This window comes from Sycon ciliatum, chromosome 6 (assembly GCF_964019385.1).
Source record: "Sycon ciliatum chromosome 6, ocSycCili1.1, whole genome shotgun sequence".
In the NCBI taxonomy this organism is placed as follows: Eukaryota; Metazoa; Porifera; class Calcarea; order Leucosolenida; family Sycettidae; genus Sycon; species Sycon ciliatum.
This window is the reverse complement of record NC_088648.1, coordinates 4,358,490-4,380,110: the sequence shown is the minus strand read 5'-3', so window position 1 is coordinate 4,380,110 and position 21,621 is coordinate 4,358,490. Positions and strand designations below refer to the sequence as shown.

The 21,621-nt window shown below is 48.5% G+C and overlaps 2 protein-coding genes across 2 annotated transcripts in view; one reads left to right on the top strand and one right to left on the bottom strand.

The window, feature by feature from the left end:
- LOC135819198 (nuclear pore complex protein Nup133-like) overlaps positions 1-9,010 on the top strand; it is a 35,050-nt gene extending 26,040 nt beyond the window's left edge. Inside the window, exons 33-38 of the mRNA XM_065332361.1 lie at positions 3,830-3,891; positions 5,076-5,132; positions 6,075-6,155; positions 6,925-6,992; positions 7,669-7,754; positions 8,047-9,010. Coding sequence (XP_065188433.1) covers positions 3,830-3,891; positions 5,076-5,132; positions 6,075-6,155; positions 6,925-6,992; positions 7,669-7,754; positions 8,047-8,201 — 509 coding nt within the window. The 3' untranslated portion in view covers positions 8,202-9,010. The remainder of the gene's footprint in view (positions 1-3,829; positions 3,892-5,075; positions 5,133-6,074; positions 6,156-6,924; positions 6,993-7,668; positions 7,755-8,046) is intronic.
- Positions 9,011-9,937: 927 nt separating this feature from the next.
- LOC135819199 (uncharacterized) lies at positions 9,938-20,092 on the bottom strand. Its single transcript, XM_065332363.1, has 9 exons — positions 19,344-20,092; positions 18,119-18,200; positions 15,911-16,003; positions 15,524-15,627; positions 14,881-15,007; positions 13,646-13,933; positions 12,802-12,898; positions 12,238-12,404; positions 9,938-10,498 (listed from the first exon to the last, which is right to left on the bottom strand). The coding sequence occupies exons 1-9, from the start codon at positions 19,407-19,409 to the stop codon at positions 10,068-10,070; spliced, it is 1,455 nt and encodes a 484-aa protein (XP_065188435.1). The 5' UTR covers positions 19,410-20,092; the 3' UTR covers positions 9,938-10,067.
- Between the last annotated feature and the right edge of the window lie 1,529 nt (positions 20,093-21,621).

The window sequence follows — 21,621 nt, the reverse complement described above, 5'->3', positions numbered from 1 at the left end:
CAACATCTGTATTCCCATAAACACTACGACATCGGTGTTTATTCTATACTTATATGTGCTCAAAGCTACAAAGTCCTGATTGGAGGTTACGAATAACTACTTCGAAGTACAATAGCAACAGGGGTGCAACTGCAATGGTGAAAAAGTGATTGCTTTGTCGCAATGGTGTGAAAGCAGTAACTTCTACGTCCTCTTGAAACTACCTCACGATGCCTCGGAAAGGCACAGGAATCTCACTTTTTTCGGTTTCTTTCTTTAGTTCTGCAAATTTTCACGATTCAAACTGCACTGCAAAGCTGAGATCCACATGCTTCCGCTGGTGTCCATTGTGCATGTGCTGTGCCGAAGGGAAATCCACTGGCACGCAACAGAATACTAGTGCATGAACAAAAGCATTCATGATCGCTCAGTGCCGTGAATTCCGTGTTCACTCCATCGCCGCTCCGTCAATCTTTCTCCTATCGCGAAGAACTTTATATCGCTGGAAAGCTGAGCTCAATGCCTTTCCAACGGTGTATCGATTGTCCCAATAGAAGTTGCGAGTTTGTACACTGATCTATGCACTGCGATGTACTGCGCCAATCTCATGACGTCTATGGATGTCATTAGTCGTTTGGCGTACAGCACGCATGACGTCTATAGACGTCATTAGCACCGAAAGGGTTAAAACTCCTTTCTTCGAAACGCCTCTTTGTGCGAACTGTACTTTCTTTTGTAAGGAAATATAGCTCTTCACTTCTGCAACTCTGAAACGATCGTCTCTTCACTGCGAATAGCTTTGCATTCCACCCAGTGTTCTGGCCTGGCCCATCATCGCCAGAGTGAAAATATGAATAACAAAGGAAGACCCAGTGCATACGTACGTATGGACCTACACTGTTGTGAATTCCAGCAGAAATCCAAGAGAGCTCGATACCGGGAAGGTAGAGCCGTGACACACTAGTCAGAACAACAGATGACTTGATCCTACATGTATGGTGACAACATACAAATACTGTGAAGACTTGCTGTGACTTGCTGTGAATTGCATTGCTGTGAAGAGTAGGAAGTACTTTACATACCGGTAACTCCAAGAATGCGGAACCAAGAGCATACCCTTGATAAATTCAGCCCCTGGAAGGACAGCATGGCCTTTGAATTGTTGCTTAGCTACGTACGTATGCTGGTTCTCCTGCAGCTTGCTAGCAGCATCCAGCGGCTGAGCTTGCAGCATTGTACTTTGTAGATTGATTCACTGTGATGTGTAAGTAGTCTCACCAGCATCCGTGGCACTCTGACGTGAACTGCTATCTGACGTTTTTCGCTCTAAACCCTCCGCCTCACTGAGGGACGGACCATCACTATGCTTACTACTGATGTAAGGCCTGCCCTAAGTCTCAGTCCAAACTACCTGCCGTCACTTGCACCTTGCCAGGATTCTCTTATTGACGGTGGCTAACTTAGAGCTAATCACCGTAACAATGTGTGTAAGTGTAGAAGAGCACAGAGGAAATAGCGTGACAAAGCTTCATCTTACTGTTTGCCTCCAGTGCTGGGGACCAAGACACAGTCAGGGTTGTTTGCCGACGCTCAATGATGGCAAAGTCCTGTGGTTCTGTTGGAACTGGAAGCTACAGCTCCAGTGGGTGGGCTCAGGCAAGTACGCTGCGTGCTCGTCCCAGGAAAGGATCTTTTTTCCCTTGTCGCGCCATTCGGCGGGCTGAGCCGTCGTTGCTGTCCCAGCGGGTGCTGCTGTCGTTCCGACTGCTGGTCCAGGTACATGAGAGAGAGATGAGTCAAAGTCAAAAACTACGAAGTCTAAGTATAATCGAGACATCCCAAAATGACTGTGATCACATATTCAGTAAAACAACGACTAGGAGCGGGTGTGCGTGGAAACGGCGAAGAAGAGTATTCTAGATCAAATGACAAATCAACATGTACATTATGTGGCATCCAGTCTGATAACGGGGAGCCGCAAAACCAAGCAGCGTATCGGATTAGTGAATGATGATATAGACAAGAAGCAATGGATTAGACAGTTCCAAGCTATAGCTATAGATGCAGTGGCGACAGCTGGCTGAGAGTGAAACAAGAATGATGAAGGAGGAAGCGACATGGAAGATGAGAGTACAGTAGATCATTGCGTATAGTGGAAGCAGTAGAGCGATACATACTGCTCCTAGGTCTTTCAGCAACATTTCGAGTAACGTCCTTTGGCACACGCTGCACAGGATATTTTTTACTGTGGCAATTTCGAATTGCAATTTGTCAGTCTCACCTTTCAAGTTGTTGATCTGAGCCTGCGATTCAGCCTTCTGAGCTTGCGATTCAGCCTTCAAGTTGTCGATCTCAGCCTTCTGAGCTCGCAATTCACCCCACACAGCCTCGAAGTCCCCAGTCTTCTTCCGTTTCGATGGCGGCTCGATACTGCTGTCGCTATCGTCGCTATCGTATGCATCCAATAGATCCATGTGTGATTATCGGTAAAGACTACAGCAAACAAAATCCTGCGGCAGTGGAGAGCATCTTTTATCCCTTCTTCTCGTGGCCGCCATTTTGACACTCGGCCGCGGTGCCACGCATGCCTCGCACGTACGTAGGTACATCCAGCATCTACAGCTAGCGCTAACGGACAGCTTTTATCGAAGCGCGCAGCATAGCATGTCGGACCAGCACACCAGTGCAGCCATGCATAAGTGTTTCTCATCGATCACATCCCACGCAAAAGCTCGATTGTACAGCTACAATGTAGCTAACTGCTAAGTGCTGGCCAACAGAAGCCTTGGTAGACACCAGGAGACGCGTATACGGTATGGTGCCCTCTCTTGGGGAGCAAAATCGTCTATTTTGCGCTGTACATTCTTTTTATTTAGCCATTTGTTCGCGAGGGCCATTTGGCTTGAGCAGATTTTTCTGCTGGGTGCTTTTCCTTCTCTTTATGTGGGACCCCCACGGACGGCGAGGGGGATTGGCCGCCCTCTGGGGCTCCTTTTTGCTTGTTGTTCCACCGCTTTGTGTACGTGAGGTCGAGTTTGCGTACCTGAAATTTTGCCAATTCTTTATTTACGCAAGGACCATTTGGCTTGAGATTTCTGCTCGAAGAGCTGAACAAGGACTGGCGGCAGGGCTCGGGGCGGCTCCCAATAAATTAGTGCATTCACCCCCCCCCCCCCCCCCCCTGCTGCTTCACTTGTAAAAAAAATGTACGACTCCCCGGCCTGGTACATGTACATGGTACGCAGTTCTTGAAGTGCATGGACACGTACATGGCGCATGGCCTGCATGCTGGTCACCCTGGCCTGTTGGAACTGGAAGCTGGTATTCTTCTTCATAGTCGTCTCGTACCTGGTTTTTGCCTCAAACCAAAGCTCCAGAAGTCGCCGCTCCAGTGCTACTAGAGAGGTTTCGCACGGCGGGCAACATGAGAAGGCCGGCCGGCCGCGGGGTTGTTCACGTGCGTGACGCGTGTGAAAATATAGCTTTTGAAGCAACCTGGTACCTGCGCACTCAACGCACTGATCGAGCTATTGAAAATTCCATCTAGACGCAAGAATTCGTAATGAGTCCGTTCCACGCGCGGCGGGTTGCCATGATTACTTGCTCACTGCAGCTACAGGGACTGACTGAGAAATAGTTCGTTCAAGAAACACGTCTCAGCCGATTGTAGAATCTGAAAATCTATTTGACCGCTTCCACTTCGTCGACCTCTTACTAAAACCTTTCGGGGCACATGTCGGATTGAGTTTCCAATGTACACAATATTGTGTTGCTCTTGCTGTTGGTGGTATGGTCGCCGTCATTGTGGTCATCTTTGTATTGTGTGTATCTCGCTGTATGCACTGTGCAGGCATGTGTAACAACCAAGAACTGATTGCTCTGCAGGAGTCCATGCCAGAACACATCAGAGAGGTGAACAACACTCTACTGTATAACGTGATGTAATAGTGAAATTTCAGTGTCAGGGACCTGCCAGGCTTCAGGTGTAATGTAGAATTAGGTGACCAACATTCCCTGCACGTGCAGTGCATACTCTAGTGCCATTTAGGTGTTATCTAGATTTAGGTGCCTGGTTTCTCTACTGAAATTACCGAAATTGAAGTTACACCGAAAATAACGTGTTGCGCAGTATCCTGACTAAGAGCTTATGTCACATACCGTTAGTCCAGGGGTGGATCCAGAGATCTCTACAGGGGGATTCCAGTATAGCCACAACTGAATAGCTGATACATGTACATGGACATGCATATGGTTGCCAGTAGTACATTTACGAAATTTAGGGGATTCCCCGGAACCCCGGACCCCCACACACCCTTGGACCCGTCCCTGCATACTAGTAGGATAACCAACATTAGAACACAGATCCAGATCTTCAGCAATGGGAATGATAATGATTTGAAGACTCCGCATATATCCAGGGGAATACTTTTATCTCGGATGGTGAGCCAATATAGTTATGATGAAGAAAGGAAAACCCGCCGAATGTCTCAGTACTCCTTGTCAGTTTTGTGCCATTTTGTCGCACTCGCTGACTGTATAAGATCTGGTTACGTTGGTGGACAGTTTGTCATAACTCGTAACATTTTGTCCTTTTCCTTTCTTCATCAATACTTTTATAATTCTCTTTGTTGACTTGCTTCTTCTTGGCTTGCTGATGGCTTTCTCCACCCTCCCGTGAAAACAATAAGCAGCACGTACACAGCACAAGTAATGCATTGTTTCCTAGTTCTCTCTGTCGCTGGACTTGGACAAACGTTTGGGCTGGCATAAGTTATAGCGTTACATTCACTGGATGCGACCACTTGCTGGTGAGCTGATCTACTCACCTCGCACCGCTTTAGGAGCTGCATCTGCACCTTGATCCTCAAAGGGCAGTGGTGTCCTACGGATGCGGAAAACTCGGCGTCTAGACGCGAACCGTGACATTGTTTTGTTTTATCCCTGTGGCGGTGTGTAGGATGCTGAGCCAACTATTAACCCCTGTGCTGATAGCGTAGAACGACTGCTTCAATGTACATGTTGGGATGAGGCTGCAGTCCACATGCACCTCGTGTTCTCATGTGTGTTAGGGTTTGTGTGTGTCTCCCCTGTCCTAGAATCTGCAACTGGACTTCGGTACGATGCGGCCGTTGCTGCCCAGCGAACTGATCGATGTAAGTACATTGCTAATTTCTATGTACAGGTACTGAATCTCCGGATAGCTAGCTGTTTCCACCTTGGTTTGGTCTCATCAGCGAAGCTCAGAGTTATGTATGTATACAGACCACTACTGATATAACCAACACTATTGTGCAGGAGAAGAGTTCTTTATAGCCAAAGTTTGTTATAACAGAAATGTACTTACACTGTAGGTTCAAACTGGGATTTGAACAATGGGTCACTATAATTATCACGAAATTCGGTATATGCGAGTTCGTTGTAGGTTGAGTTGACCGATACTGAGCCAATAAATATTATCAAAATAGAAGAAATTACATGGAAACGAGTGTTATCGCACTTTCTGACTGCTTATTATCTTGTTACAGTCGTGGATACTCGTGTCCATGCGATTTCTTCTATTTTTTATTTTAATTATGTATTTGCCACTTCTTCACTCTGAAAACCTATCAGTCTCGTAGCCTATGCCGTTCTCATATTCATGTACTACAGTCTATGCACACATGTATACTATACATGTATTGATATGCTGTGATTTGTGAAATTCTAGCTTGTTCCTTCCTTGGCGCTATGCTCCACGGCGCCCGGCACTGCTGTATCCTCGTATCCAAGTCTGTACCCTGGAGGAGCTAATAAAACAGTGGAACAATGAGCAAGGTTGTGGTGTTCTTGCTCGGCATTACATGCACATTGTGTAGTTACTACCATGAAACCTGTATAAGGCGACCGCTCAAGGGACCTTCGAATATGATCGCTGTGTACAGGTGGTCTCCTGATGCAGGATCCTTTGACTGGAAATAACACCCCTTGGTCCTATTCGGTGTGGTCCTCCGAGGCAGGTGGTCGCCTTGACAGGTTGTACTGTAGTATTCGTACACATGCTGCAATCATCAGATATATGGGTCATGTTGTGCGATGCTGCCGTGTTCTCATGCCAGGCATTGATCGGTGATGGCAACGCGGAAGCCGAGCCTGAAGACTTCTTGCGTGCGTTGGATGTTCTACGCTTGCTGAACCCGGTAAGGAAAACTCATTGTTCCACTGTTGGCAATAGACATATGTACATGTATGTTGGTGTCGCAGTGCTGCTGTTGCTGCTGCTGCTGCTGTTGTTTCTGCTGCTGCTGTTGTTGCTGCTGTTGCCGCTGCTGCTGTTGCTGCTTTTGCCGGTGTGGCTGGAGAGCGTATGTGGTGGGGGAGTTTGGACTGAATAATGCTGAACAGGCAGACAGCTGCTGAGTTCGTTGGTGATGTTCTCGATCTAGTCAGCCACAGGGTAGCTTTTTTGTCGTGTGCCCTGTAACACCAGTACCTGTCCCCGGCTTGTAGCCAAAGCGACATAGAGTTGCGCTGCTGAACCCTCCTTCAAGGTTTGCCCCCCCCCCCCCCCTCCTCTAGATGTATTGAGCCGCGGTGCGAGCAATGCATGACTTGACTTCCGGCCAGCATATGATCATCCCTGTTTCCCCTATGCATGCTGCCCTGTTTCCCCTATGCATGCTGCCCTGTTTCCCCTATGCATGCTGCATTACGTGATTGTAAAGACTAGGCTACTATGCTAGTCCGTTGCTGCAGTTCAGTAGAAATGACAGTAGAACCATGGTGTACTCTATGTGTGCAGTAGTGCACATTTACACACACTAACCCAGCCACAACTTCTTCAACTTCAAGCGGGCTACAAGCCTGAATCGTCCGCACCCTTCTAACTGTATTTTTTGCTACCGCTGTGGTGGACGTGCGCGCGCGTGTACATGTTCGCGTGTATGTATACTGTTTTGTGTTATTTAGAGCGATGAGGAGCGTCTGACGACATGCTGTGTCATCTGGGGCCAAGCATTGCTCAAGGAGCAGGCATTGTGAGTACTGACTACTCTACAATAGCGGATATAGGAGCCTGTTGTGAATACAAGTCTGGTTTTCTAGATGGTCGCTCGGCACATGAGCCTGCTTTTAGTGTTGACACACAAGTCACGAACTTTAAAGCCGTGCACTGGTGATAAGTCGTGCACTGACACTGATTTCTACAGGGAAAGGCTGGCTCTAACACATGTTGGCATTGCGGGTATGTGTGTTGTTGCTGCTCCTACTTTGCATACCTGGTTTGCATACCTGGTTTGCATCCCTGGTTTGCATAGCTGGTTTGCATACCTGGTTTGCACACCTGCAGCAGCTGCTATAACTGCTGGTAGTGTGACTAGTACAGTTGTAACTGTTATGAGAGCGGCTGCAGTAACTTACCATTCTCTACTGCATTTGTGACATTGTACAGTGCACAGTAAAACCTGTGTTTGCCTGACCCTGTAGCAAGAGGAATCATGTATTGACCGGACAAATGTGTATGAACCAAACTGGCCCCAGTGCTGTGGATCGAACATGCATCCCTGGGTCAAGCGGAATTCTGTCATATCCACTGCACCAAGGGCGTCCGGGTAGGGCAGGTTTTACTGTACTGTTTTCGTCAGCTGTGTTGGTGTGTATGCGTGATGACTTATCCCGTATCCTGTGTCGTCCTTTCTCTGTCACCACTTTCAGCTGGCAGAGTGTGGATGAATCTGAACAGCAGGACAGCGTGGCAAAGACCGTCTTCTGCCGTACTGTCCGCGCTATGGTGGAGAGGGGTATGTATGTGTGTGTGTGGGTGTGTAGAATTGTACATTATGCTTATGTATAGGGATACTGAGAAGAAGGACACACTTCAGGCTCTTGAACTGTTCTTGTGTATAGTAACTGTAGTTTAGCGTTGGCTGCATAGTAAGTCCTTTCTCCTTGGTGGCAGTGTGTGCTTTGAGATGAGTATTGCCGGCTGGCCGAAAGTAGATCAGCCATTTTTTGGTGGCGCTTTCGGGTGGCTTATAATTTTGTGTGTGTGTGTGTGTGTGTGTGTGTGTGTGTGTGTGTGTGTGTTCGCAGGTGATATAGCCGCGGCAGCGTTCCTACCCGAGCCGGCATTGCTACTGGAGTCTGAGCTACTAGCTCCGTTACAACTGCACAGCCGACCAGCCGTGTGCTTCTGGCTACAGGCAGCGTATGATCATGTCATTAACGGCGACCAGGTACAGCAATGATCCTACGATAGAGGGCGCCTGCACGCCTTGAGGAGCTGCTGGCTGAATTTCTGCCTCTAGCTCTCTGCTGTGCGTGAGTTGTTGCGGCACTTTCCTACCGCCGTACGTGCATCGCGTGTGGTGTTAACCACTGTGACTGAGACTTGAAAGGACCGTGTACGTGACATTTCCGCTATCCCAATTGACCTGGCACCACCACCATCATCACCACCCTGATGGCGCGTGCATACAGAAGGTGGCCATCGGCTGACAGTAGTGCGTCGTCGTGGTTGCCGTCGTCACGGTTCCTGCACACTAGTGTCATGGCCGCCCTTCCACCATGCCATGAAGCCTACCCAAAATGATTTCAGCGCCGCCCTGAGTACCCAGCTTAGTTTCTACTGCTTAGTCATTTTTCTGTTCATTTTCTGCCAACGAAGACTTGATGCTCTGCCATTTGTATGCAGAGTCACCGACTGCCCTTCCCAGTATGAATCTCGAGACGTTGTTAGAAGTGAGGCGTGTTTTTCGTCATCAGATGTGGATTGGTTGTCGTGCATGCTGTTCAAGCTGCATTTTGTTCAAATAATATTTTTTAACACACAGTAGCATGCTCAACCTCCCCATGTCCCCTTTTTTCTTACTAATCACTGACCCTCTTTTCTTCCATTCTGGCACACTCCTAGTTTATTGCATGGGGCAAGGATTGTGTGCTGATCATGAAAAATGTTCTCCTTCTTTTGTTCTGTTCATTGGCGTGTGTGCATTTTGAATTTTTGACGATCGTGTTCTTGAATGCATTACGAGAAGCAATGGAATGAAAAGACGTACTGATAATGTGCAAAATGTGTTGCACAAGATAATACAGTAAAACCGGGCGTCACCACTCTGATAAGGCGACCAGTGCCGTCTACCTCTAGGGGACGACTACAAAAATTAATCTGACCAGGCCACCAAGGGATAATTTCCAGTCAAATGACCCTTGGATAAGAAGACCACCTGCGCACAGCGACCACACTTTGAAGGTCCAAGGTCTGCTTATTCGTGCAGGTGTCGTTGTTCATTCAAACATTCTCTGTGCTTCATACCATGCATCAATCCTACATTAGCTTCATACAATCAACGCTCCCAGTACTTGCTGCATTCAATTGCAACTAGCCATGCATGCGTGTGTGTGTGGACATGGGGACCAGTGCTATCTCCTCTACCATGCACCACGCGTACCATGCAGCAGGCTTTCTTCTATACCGCGTCACTGCGTGGGGTCCTTCAGACGTACCCTAGAGACAGTTTGCGGCCAGCCTGCAAGCCAGCTTGCATGGCAATCACTCCGCAACGAGCTGGTGGCGGAGACGCCCACACAGTTTACTCACCCATCTATACGTGCACTGACTCTGTACTCAGTGTCCAGCACCCAGGATATAGTTGGTCGGTGTATCACGTGTATAGTCTATTGACCCGCAAGCTTGGTTTAGGAACCATTGAGCTGTGCTTGCGTGCCCTGCCGGCCAATCCCAGCGCACAATGTCACGTCGCACATTGACCGCTCGAGGTCACAGGGCTAGGCGCCCGCGCAAGGGTACTGCTGGCAAGTCATTGTGCCGAATTGAGGCTGAGACAGGGCATCGCTGGCATTGCACGGCACATGGCCCCGCTCGAGTAGACCTCGCAGGCGCATCACACGGGCGTTTTCCTGGTCTATTTTCGCATGGTGGCATATCCCACGGTGACACACTGGCACAAGCACAGACAGTGGCTACATACACACAATACTCGTAGTGTGAGTATGGGCGCGTACATACACGATGAAGAGATCAGTCGTCAGGCATCACACGGAGCACACATAGCATACTGAAAACCCATGCGAGGTCACATCCAGGCTGCTTGTTAGAACGCACCATCATCATCGCTGACCACGTCGAGTATGTTCCTGGACCAGGCAATGAGCTCTGCTGCCTCTAGGTCAATTGCCACATCCGTGTCGATATGGGCGGGTTTCACACTCCCGGATGCGTTGTCAGATTTTTCATCAACGCCTCCATCACGGGAGCGAGCATGATAAGCTGTGGTAGCATCGGAAGCAGTGGCGGCCATCATTGCATGCGATCCCGGCATGGCGTAACCAGGGCCGGCTGTAGCGTCGCCATCTGCAGCCGTCACGCTAGCGTCACGGCGAGGATCCACAGTGTTGCTGCTGTCGGTGGCGGTGGTGGTGGTTGTCTGGCGGGACGCCGGCGGTGCAGGTGGTGGTATGCTGATGCAGCGGGGAACGGTGGGTGAGGGAGGAAGCTGCCGGCCATATTGGTCCACACGCACAACTGCGGATATGTGTAGAGGGAGAAGAGTAGAGGGAGAAACAGCACAAAAACAAAGATGTTTTATAGTGCTCAATAAGAAAATTTAATAGGAGCAATGGCTTCATTGTCACCGTTTGACTATTACAAGCACGGTATTTTCCGAAGTATACATGTAAGGCACTTTGAACACTCAAACATTTATCCCGAAAAAGGGGGTTGCGGCTTATACTCTGATGATCAAATCAATGGTGATAAATAGGATAGATGTCTATTTCGTGGCAAAAAAATGGGGGGAAGGGGGGGGGGCGTATACTCCAGTGCGGCTTATACTCCGGAAAATACGGTACTTGCCAACACACAAGCAGGCGCGTAGCACCGTCGTTGGAGGTGGTCGGGGGGTCCCCGTGAAAACTTTGAAATTAGAGTGCAAAATCCTTCCTGCATTCTGGGCACTTTAGGACGAAAATGTGGTCCGGCCAAAGCAGGACCGGCTGGTCCGGCCGCTACGCCCCTGATAAGTCAGAGAGCAACACGCACCTTCGTTGTAACTAACAGTTTCATGCCCTTATACTAGGGCTCAAACGATCACGGTTTTACCCCTAACGGTTAACTGCTAAGCTAACGGTCGGTTTAATGGTTATAACCTATAAGCCACGGCAATCCTGCGGACTCTTTTTTAACCGTATATTTGACTATACCGCTACTCATTCAAAAATGTACCCTATTCAATACAACGCACACATGTACATTCTCTTGCATGCTCATTCATACATACTCTCACACCAAGAGACCAGATATGACCGAGTTGACAGCCCAGAAATTGCGTACGTGTGCGACAGCCTGCGAAAGTGCATACTTTGCAACGACCTGATACTTGAAAAATTGACTGAAAAGTTACTGCGTAACCATTATCTTTATCGGTTAACCGTTAATTCTTCGTAGCCGGTCTGCAACCAGTTAATCGGACTAACCGTTTGAGCCCTACCTTATACGCAATCATCAGAGAGTGTACGTGCCAACAAGCACACAGCACACACTATAACAACACGTGCAGGCCAGTCCGGGCAGCTCGCAATAGTGTGCCTTGCACCACATCGCACAGCCGTACACATAAGCACAGGGAACGGCAGGCTGTTTTGCAGTGACTTCAGTATAACACGCAGCACAGCAACACGTTGCCAGATCGGACTGCACTGCTAAGATGACACTCTGAGTAACAACTGGGAGCAATAGTCTTAGCTCTTGTCCACCGACTGTAGCATGCTGAGCCGTGCATTTTCAGTACATGTACCATTCACAAACCAGCACACTGATAAACATGTACATGACATGTACAGGAAAACCTGTCAATGCGATCACTCGGATAAGGCGACCACCTGTCCCAGCGGACCACTACGAATAGGACCCAGGGATATCATTTCCAGTCAATGACCCATTGCCCGGATAAGGAGATCACCTGTGGACAGTAAGCACCATGATCTTGAAGGTCCCTCAAGCGGTTGCATTACCCAGGTTTCATTGTACAGACAAACTTGTGAAAAACGAATGACCTCCTGTATAGCAACAGCTCGCGAATAACGACACAAACTTCGAACTTAGTGACCATTTGACAGCATAGGCTTTCAACCTCACGAATAACGACACCTTTGTCATGCATGAGCGTGGGTCGTTATTCACAAGGTTGCCTGTAGTCATGTCGTATGCACACAGATGGTGTATTCACATGCACAGATGATGCTCAGAACACGCTCAAGACTCACCGATGGTGCGCAGCGTCTTCCTGGGCTTCTCCGGGGGAGCGGGAGGTGGCTGCCGGACTTCCTCTACAAACTGCAGTCTATCCAGACGGTGCTTGTTGGGGTCGAGCTTGGGGTTGTCCACCTTGTCAGCTAGACCGGGTATCTTGCCATACTTGAGGCTGTTGTAACTGTGGACAGTGTGAGTGGTAGCAACAAAGGAGAGAGAGAACACACTGGAGAGATTACAGTCAATTCCAAAGAATAAAGATTTTTTGGGGGGGGGGGGGTTGAAACCTGATTGAGGCCGGATTAGGCTCAATAATCCGATTCCAATTTGGCATGCCCGGAAAACTGACGTACAGTCTGCAACTGATAGACCTTGCCTCCCCCCCCCCCCATACACACACACACACACACACACGCTGTCTTGAAACAATAAGGCTGGGCCTTCTCTCTTGTGGACTCATCAGCGCAGCACAGAGAAATGAGGGCGAACCTGGTAGGAATGGAAAATAAATTTTCAAATCCAGACAATGCTTTTTTTTAAAGAGTTCATTTCTTCTCATGTAGGTACAGTGTACGTACTATTTCATTCTCTCCTTGGTGGACTGTTCCAGATCTGAGCGCGTCTCAAACACATGTTCAGCTCTCAGCACATTGTCTTTATGGAGCAGATTAGCATCTGTAGACAGTAGGGAAAGAAGGAGACAGAGGGAGCGAGAGAGAGGGGGAGAGAGAGAGCGAGAGCGAGAGAGAGAGAGAGAGAGAGAGAGAGAGAGAGAGAGAGAGAGAGAGAGAGAGAGAGAGAGAGAGAGAGAGAGAGGCACAGGCAGACAGGCAACCACACAGGCAGACATATACATATACAGATAAAGACCGTGAGAAGGTGCATGTGTGTGCATTCTACGGCACCGAGATGAGCTGGTACAAACACCGCACAGGAAAATCTCATTCCTGAACTCCGCTTGCAGATGTATGCCGTACACTGGACGAATGAAGTGAGCTATGACTCATCCATGCACCACATGTCCAGACAGACTCATTTTAAAGAATCTGTCTAGGCATGTGAACACACACAATCACAAACAAATTACATATACATCACTAGGCTCCTTAATTAAAACACCGTATATATATAAGTAAATTCGTCGTTCGGTAGACTTCTTCTATTGCGCCAGTGTACTTGTAAGAATCTCCGGTTAGCTTTGATACAATGTGTATACAGAGCTGTTACATGTTTATCACATGACCATACGGGACGCCATGTTGGTTCCAACCCCACTAAACCCCGGCATCTACGGGTCCCATGATGTCGGCATGTTTGTTCCACTGTCCACATTCCGCAGTGATCACTTTCTGCAAAAAAAATAGTCTCATCACATGACAAACTGATGTGAACATCATACATGTACTTGCACTCTATGCTTACGTGGTAACTTGCTCTGCCTGTCTGGTCGTGTGGTGGCCTGGCCTCTCCACAAGTCTAGATAATCCAAATAGGACACGGTTTTAGGCTTAGCCTGGCTGGTAGCGGTGGCTGGCTGGGTGCTGTCCGGACTAACATTGGTGATGAGCATGTCACCTGCAGCAGTGGGATCATCACCAGACAGCTGTGCATCGCTTGACTGGTACCCAGTGACATTGCTACGTGATCCCAATGTCTGCGAGTCATTCGTGACTGTTGCTGCATCATTGGAAGACTTGTGAATGAACTGGTCTACACACAGAAACATCGGCAGAGGTGTGGAGGAAAGCTAGATATATTATTTTTAAATACACCGGGATTGTAAGGAAACGTTTAAAGACAGATGGATGGACAAAACAAAAACTAAAAAGGCACTCACACGCGCACGCATGCACATGCACACACGCACACACACACACACGCAAACACACACACACACACACACACACACACACCATGTACCATGTACCATGTATACGCCCGTCGCAAGAGAAGCACGCAAATCTGCAAATGCACTGGATGTGCACCCACAGATTTTCTCTTAAAGCAACGATAGCGAACAAGATCTGAATGAGACAGATCAAGACTTGCGCCAGATAACTGTCTAATCCACACAAATGGCGAAGCCATGTGAATCGACCACCAATGCACACCTGGTCTATACCACACGGAGTACATCGGCATAAAACGGCCAAGACAGTTACCTATGCACACCCTACACTTGCTGGGGTAACCAGTATAGACAGCACGCTGCTTTGATAGAAGCAGACACTAGATGCACTGGTACCTTTAGGTGAAATTGGAGTTACGTTACCAACCAGCCTCGGCTGCTGAATACTGGGAACCCAGAGCCAACAGATATACCAACAACCTCAGCCACACACACACACATACACACACACACACACACACACACACACACACACACACACACACACACACACACACACATGCGCGGGCACACCCTACTCGAAAGCTGGAGTTACGCGCGATGGCGTGCACTGTAGATAAGGCTAAAAGTCACGTTGACTCAAACACGCCATAAACATGCACATGCTCTGCTCGTACGGAAGAGATGGATAACACGTACAAATCCAGCAGTGCAGCATCCTCGTTACGCATCCATCTTATTTAGTACCTAGTTGTTAAAACCCTCTCCACAGTTGACACACATGTAACTACCTACTTAAGTACATTACCTAGAAACGTTTGACTGTTGAGGATGCACTTGTCCACCAGTAGTGCGTAGTCCGATGGTGATTGCATGAGTGTAAGCGCTGCGTCTTCATGCACTGCGTCCTCTAACAGCGGCTCACAGAGCATTTGCTACAACAGCATTATACACGGCAATGACAAGGAGACAGCCAGAGAAGGAGAGGGTGAGAGGGTGAGAGAGGGAGAGGGTGAGCGAGGGAGAGGGAGAGCTAGATGGATACGGTATAGACAGACAGGCATACAGACAGAGAAAGAGTGGATATGGGCGAGACAACACGAGAAGGCAATCATTGCTGACACCGCTCGTCCAAAGCAAACGGTGGAAGCCGCCATTGGAACATAATAGCAGGTGCATCACACATTGACAGCACACCTGTGTCATTTTGGGTTGGTTTTAACTATGTCAGTTCGTTGCCTCAACAGTACAAAGTGCAAAGTACAAAGTACAAAGTACAAGAGGGACGAACGAAAGAAGGATATCAATTTGCTACTTCAGGTTTTGCAGGGATACAACAAAGTCCAGCTGAGTTGCTCTGCGCTCCTAAGGAGTGAGTTCAAGAAAGAGGGCCTACACCGTAGAAACATGCCATATGATCACCATGACAACGCATACAGGAGGCAACTAACCTGTAGAGAGAGTAGTATGATTTCGACTCCACCGTCCGCACAATCGTTCCATGCTCCGGCATCGTCGAGTAGTGCCAGGCAAGGCCGACCTGTGTTCGGGTGAACTACATAGCCAGACAGGGGAGAGAAGTACCAGGACATCAGATGGATCCAATTTCAGAAATTCCGGTTGCATAAAAGTCATTTAAAACCACAAACAGTGTTGCCTTTTGTAATGTTGTGGGCAATTGATCAATCTGGCTATTCTACATGCTCCTGTCAATTACTTCAGAGAGGCGCGAGCATTAACTGGACAGCCAGACAGGCAGATTGGGAGCTGGTCAGACAGACAGAGAGGAAAGTTAACAGACTGACAGAAGAAGAAAAATAGAGCCGTGCCATACTCACTATTAGGGTGATATGGTACGCTGTAGAAGAAGACATCCGGCGGTAGTGCATTGTACGTGTGTCCAAACTGCAGACGCACGTACAGAGTACCCTCTACCAATAGCAATAACACACAGACAAAAACACACATACATATACACGCACACGCACACATGGATAAACACACACATGCACATACATGTACATGCACAAACACATGTACATGCACAAACAAACACACACACACACACACACACACATACACACACACACACACACACACACACACATACACACACACACACACACACACACACAAACACACACACACACACACAAACACACACACACACACACACACAAATGCATTATGCACACCATATTATGTACATCAGCGATCTGAAGAGACATGCAAGAACTAGCAGGACCAAGACTGCAGTGTATGAACATGAGACATTCACAGATATCCCCATTACTCAACAGTCATAATCACAGGTGCAGGCCAAGGGAGGGATGGAGGGAAAGTAAGCCAAGGACGGGATGGAGGGAGAGTAGGCCAAGGGAGGGATGGACTTGGAGGTCACAGGAGGGGTAGGAGAATGAGGAAAGAACCGAAGGAAGAAAGACAATAGTGAAGGCGGGGGAGGCCAGAAGGAGAGCCAGAACATATCCTTGTTGACTTCAGAGTCACATCGCTTGGAATGCAGGTCATTGTTCAGGACAGAGAATGGGTACGGGATAGAGGTGCTAGAAAACCATCTTGAGATAGTGTGCACATCGGCATTCAGCGATGCGTGGGCACTTAGTGCGATGCGCAATAACGTCCTGACGCATGTGCGAGAGGAATACGGCTTAGCATTCCGGCAGTAATGGTGCACTGGTCTGTGCTAGAAGCCAATGATGTGTGATTTCTCACCCACGGTGCTGCTGCTGCTGCTGCTGGTGCACACACGTGTGCTATGTTGGTGCCATGCTACGCTACTACTAGTGCTGTATGAACTGTGGGTGTGATGCAAGTTGTGTCAGTGAGTGCGATGCAAGTGCTATTCAAGTGCTACGTCTATCACCAAGTGTACAGAACCCCCAAGAGTGTGAAACTCCAGCTATGGGGTCTGCGACGGCAGACTTCACATCATGTGACGAACCCGTACACATTATTAACCCTTTGTGTACAGACGGTACAACTTTCAACTTTTCAAAATTTCAATCGATCGTAACTCAGTCATTCCTGGGTTATATCCGAAAACTAAAATTCGTAGGTCAAAGAGAAAACTCCCAGCTGTCCATTGAAACAATCGCTGAAGCGCTCTGATGTGTGGTTACAGAGTTACGAAGCTCAAAAGTCGAATCGGGGCAAATGTCGCTCAATAGCCGCTCGCGCAAATTTGAATGAGGGATTTCCCCATCATTCTGGGCATGCAGTGACGTAGAAACACGTTCAAAATGGTAAACGGACTCATGGCAGTTTGCGACATTTTTTAGAAGTAACAGTTAGTCGTTACGAGCAAGGAGAGCGAAATGGCTGATGCAACACGACTTCTGTCGGAATATTGGCGTTGCAGCTAAGACGCTGGGCTGTAGCGCTTGCGTTTTGACCTTCGTGGTGGCAAGCGTGGGCTCAATGTGTTCCTCTTGCGACGAGCTTTCCAGGAAGCCCAAGATTGAAAAAATTGTCAAAAGGAGACAAAAGTTATGACCCGGATAATTATAGAATTTGAGGTGAGTCGAGATAAAATTCAGTCTGTGTACAATTTTTCAGTACATAAAGGGTTAATTTTGTACCCTGTGCATGATAGATGCAGGATTGTACGCATGCGCGCAACCCTGCTTTGGGTTCAACTCTCTTGTGGTCACGTTGCACTGTTTGCCAGCATAACCTTTTGAACAACGTCACGTGATATGAAGTTCTGCCGTCGCAGCACTATAGACTATAGAGGTTGTGCACACAGTTGCATACTCTTGGAGGTTATGCACTCTTGGTTCTGCGTGAGTGGTTGGTTGGTTGGTTGGTTGGTTGGTATATTTTATTTTACTTCGCCAGAATGAACAGGCATTTCTGCCTTCTTGCCTGGACAAGTGGATTGTCCAAGCTCTCACAAAGAGACGAAGAAAGGAAAGAAATATTACGTGAGAGTGTGAAGCATGCAGTGTGCTATGCAAGCGTGATGCGAGTGGTACGTGCCACCATAAATACATCTATTCACCACTACGTGCTATACACGACGCTACCTTGCCACGGCGTGTCCTTTAACCCTGTGATCTGCGCATCCCACGTGAAGATATCCTCCGCCAGTGGAGTCGCTGAAATGCCCTGCAGCAATTACACACACACACACACACGCATAATACAACACACCGACCATGAACACGCAGATCAGCTAAAGGCATGAAGTCAGATTTCATTTGCCATTGCCCTTCCCCTGGTGGAGTCATGACCAGTGAACGCGACCTTCAATACTGCCATTAACCCAACCATCGGCCGGCCGATGATCTCTCCAAGTTCCCACACTCGCGACTGTGACAGCCCCCCCCCCCCCACAATACACTCTATCTATTCTGCTCCCATTAAAGGGGAAGTTAAGGCAAAAAATAAAATTTCACCAGTTGTAGTCTTCGGGGTGCTGAGTCGAATGGTCTTGGTCCGAGAAAGCTGAGACGCTCCCTTCCTACTTGAATCCCAATCGAACTCGCGCACATCCACCGAAACTGGGGGACTGCGCCCTACTAGATGGGGATTTGTATGCAAAATGTCACTAAAAGCGCCATTTCCTTCTTACAAAAGCACGGATGACCGCGATTGGCCCATATGTTGTACTCTTTTGAACGCTGAGTCGACTGGTTTTGGTCCGAAAAGGCTGCGATGCAGCGTTCCTCCTTTATTCCCAATCGAACATGGTTGAACAAGCGGTCACGTGCTCCTGGGTGCCCAAATCACCTGGTCACCACACCAGCAGGCGACAACTTTCACACCAAGGTTCAACTCGAGTGACAGGACTGCACCCAAAAAAGGTCAAACAGGCTAGTAAGTTGTACCCTGCAGGCACGGTGACCAGGTGACTGGCGTACGCAGGAGCACGTGACCGCTTGTTCAACCATGTTCGATTGGGAATAAAGGAGGAACGCTGCATCGCAGCCTTTTCGGACCAAAACCAGTCTACTCAGCGTCCAAAAGACTACAACATATTGGCCAATCGCGGTCATCCATGCTTTTATATGAACGAAATGGCGCTTTTAGTGACATTTTGCATACAAATCCCCATCTAGTAGGGCGCAGTCACCCAGTTTCGGTGGAAGTGCGCGAGTTCGATTGGGATTCAAGTAGGAAGGGAGCGTCTCAGCTTCCTCGGACCACGACCATTCGACTCAGCACCCCGAAGACTACAACTGGTGAAATTTTAATTTTTGCCTTAACTTCCCCTTTAATTGTTCTGCCGGCATTACATGCCACTCTTACCTCCAGCGGTGTCTTCAGCAAAGAGCGGTATTGCCGTCGTAACAGTCGGGCTGCTTCCAGTTCCATGCTGCTCTACTATCTCCCTCACCACTCTGGCTCGTAGCACTAGCACTGCGTGTGTGCAGTATACAATAGCCACAGAAATCAATGCTCTATGGTCTCCCCCGCACAGGAACATACATGTGACCGACCATGCACCTGGCAGTGGGTTGATCCACGGGTAGACGGTGAGATCTTTGCCCGATCACATCGCATGGACGCGTGTGTGTGTGTGTACCGGTATTCGTTTCCACAACTCTTTCATAGATCACTTGCTGTCACATCAGACTCCTGTCCTGGTCACTAGCTGCATCGTCAACACGGTTCCAAATCCCAAGATGGCGTTTCTCATGAGGAAAGCATCGATATTCTAGCACTAAAACTGTACTTGCATCCGCTCAGGTGCGCTGGTTGCAGGAGCACTAGCGGTAAGTGCTGATTTCAGTGATTCCAAAAAGAATATTTATCGGCGGGGCTCTTCTGGTCTTCTTGTCACCACGAAGCACACGCAGACAGCGCCAATGTGCACCCTCACACAAGACTATTGTTACTGCATGGAGGGCTGACGAGCTAGACGAGGTTACAGGTGGTATGTATAGACACATCAATATGCAGCCTCGGACTGTATAGTACAAAATTGAATTACAAACTAACAAAGCTCCTGACAACAATTTTTTCAAGGTTGATGGCAGCGACTGGCCCTGCCTGGCCTGATCGATCATCAACAACAAATGCCATTCAAATCGCTTTGTGATGGTTGGCAGTGGTCTTTTCCCGGGCCTGGGCTGCACGCATGCATGTTCCAGCCGAGGAAGGCAGTTCTAACCACTCCATGGCAACAAATCAAGATACACGCGAGGACACCCGCGTTGCCAAGCCGACTTAGCTAAGTGCGGCAACACGTTGTAGTCTCTAGTACTAGTAGTACTCTACTCGGCACAGAACTGCACTGCCACTAGCGAATCATGCTGCATACATCATTACTACATAATACATTAAAGGGGAAGTATACCCTAAAATCAAATTTTCACCAGTTGTAGTCTTCTGGGTGCTGAGTCGAATGGTCTTGGTCCGAGGAAGCTGCGACGCTCCCTTCCTACTTGAATCCCAATCGAACTCGCGCACTTCCACCGAAACTGGGTGACTGCGCCCTACGAGATGGGGATTTGTATGCAAAATGTCACTAAAAGCGCCATTTCGTTCTTATAAAAGCACGGATGACCGCGATTGGCCCATATGTTGTAGTCTTTTGGACGCCGAGTCGACTGGTTTTGGTCCGAAAAGACTGCGATGCAGCGTTCCTCCTTTATTCCCAATCGAACATGGTTGAACAAGCGGTCACGTGCTCCTGGGTGCCCAAATCACCTGGTCACCGCGCCAGCAGGCGACAACTTTCACACCAAGGTTCAACTCGGGTTCAACTCGAGTGACAGGACTGTACCCAAAAAAGGTCAAACAGGCTAGTAAGTTGTACCCTGCAGGCACGGTGACCAGCTGACTGGTGTACGCAGGAGCACGTGACCGCTTGTTCAACCATGTTCGATTGGGAATAAAGGAGGAACGCTGCATCGCAGCCTTTTCGGACCAAAACCAGTCGACTCAGCGTCCAAAAGACTACAACATATGGGCCAATCGCGGTGATCCGTGCTTTTATAAGAACGAAATGGCGCTTTTAGTGACATTTTGCATACAAATCCCCATCTAGTAGGGCGCAGTCACCCAGTTTCGGTGGAAGTGCGCGAGTTCGATTGGGATTCAAGTAGGAAGGGAGCGTCGCAGCTTCCTCGGACCAAGACCATTCGACTCAGCACCCAGAAGACTACAACTGGTGAAAATTTGATTTTAGGGTATACTTCCCCTTTAATAGTACATTACTCATTAGATAACCTTGTTTTGTTCAAACATGTAATTGTTGTTGGTTGACAGCATATGTACCAAGGTGGAGGACACCGTGTTCGGAAACAGTGACCTTTCTACAACCATCCACGGTTGGTAGAGCCCAGGTCGGCTGCGACCATCTGAACCGTATAGACTGACGGCACGAGACGTCTAAAACAACTTTTAAACCTCCCCTAGAATAGAGGGGGTCAGAACCGGGTCTAGCACCCATACGGTTCAGATGGTCGCAGCCGACCTGGGCTCTACCAACCGTGGATGGTGGTAGTAAGGTCACTGTTTCCGAACACGGTGTCCTCCACCTTGGTACATGCTGTCAACCAACAACAATCATACATGTACT

Excerpts from the sequence above, each read along its gene's own strand:
- LOC135819199 (XM_065332363.1), bottom strand. The coding sequence starts at position 19,409 with ATGGAACTGGAAGCAGCCCGACTGTTACGACGGCAATACCGCTCTTTG. Across the intron at positions 15,008-15,523 it reads TCATACTACTCTCTCTACAG|CAAATGCTCTGTGAGCCGCT; the intron begins GTTAGTTGCCTC and ends ATGCTGTTGTAG. Across the intron at positions 10,499-12,237 it reads GAAGACGCTGCGCACCATCG|TTGTGCGTGTGGACCAATAT; the intron begins GTGAGTCTTGAG and ends ACATATCCGCAG.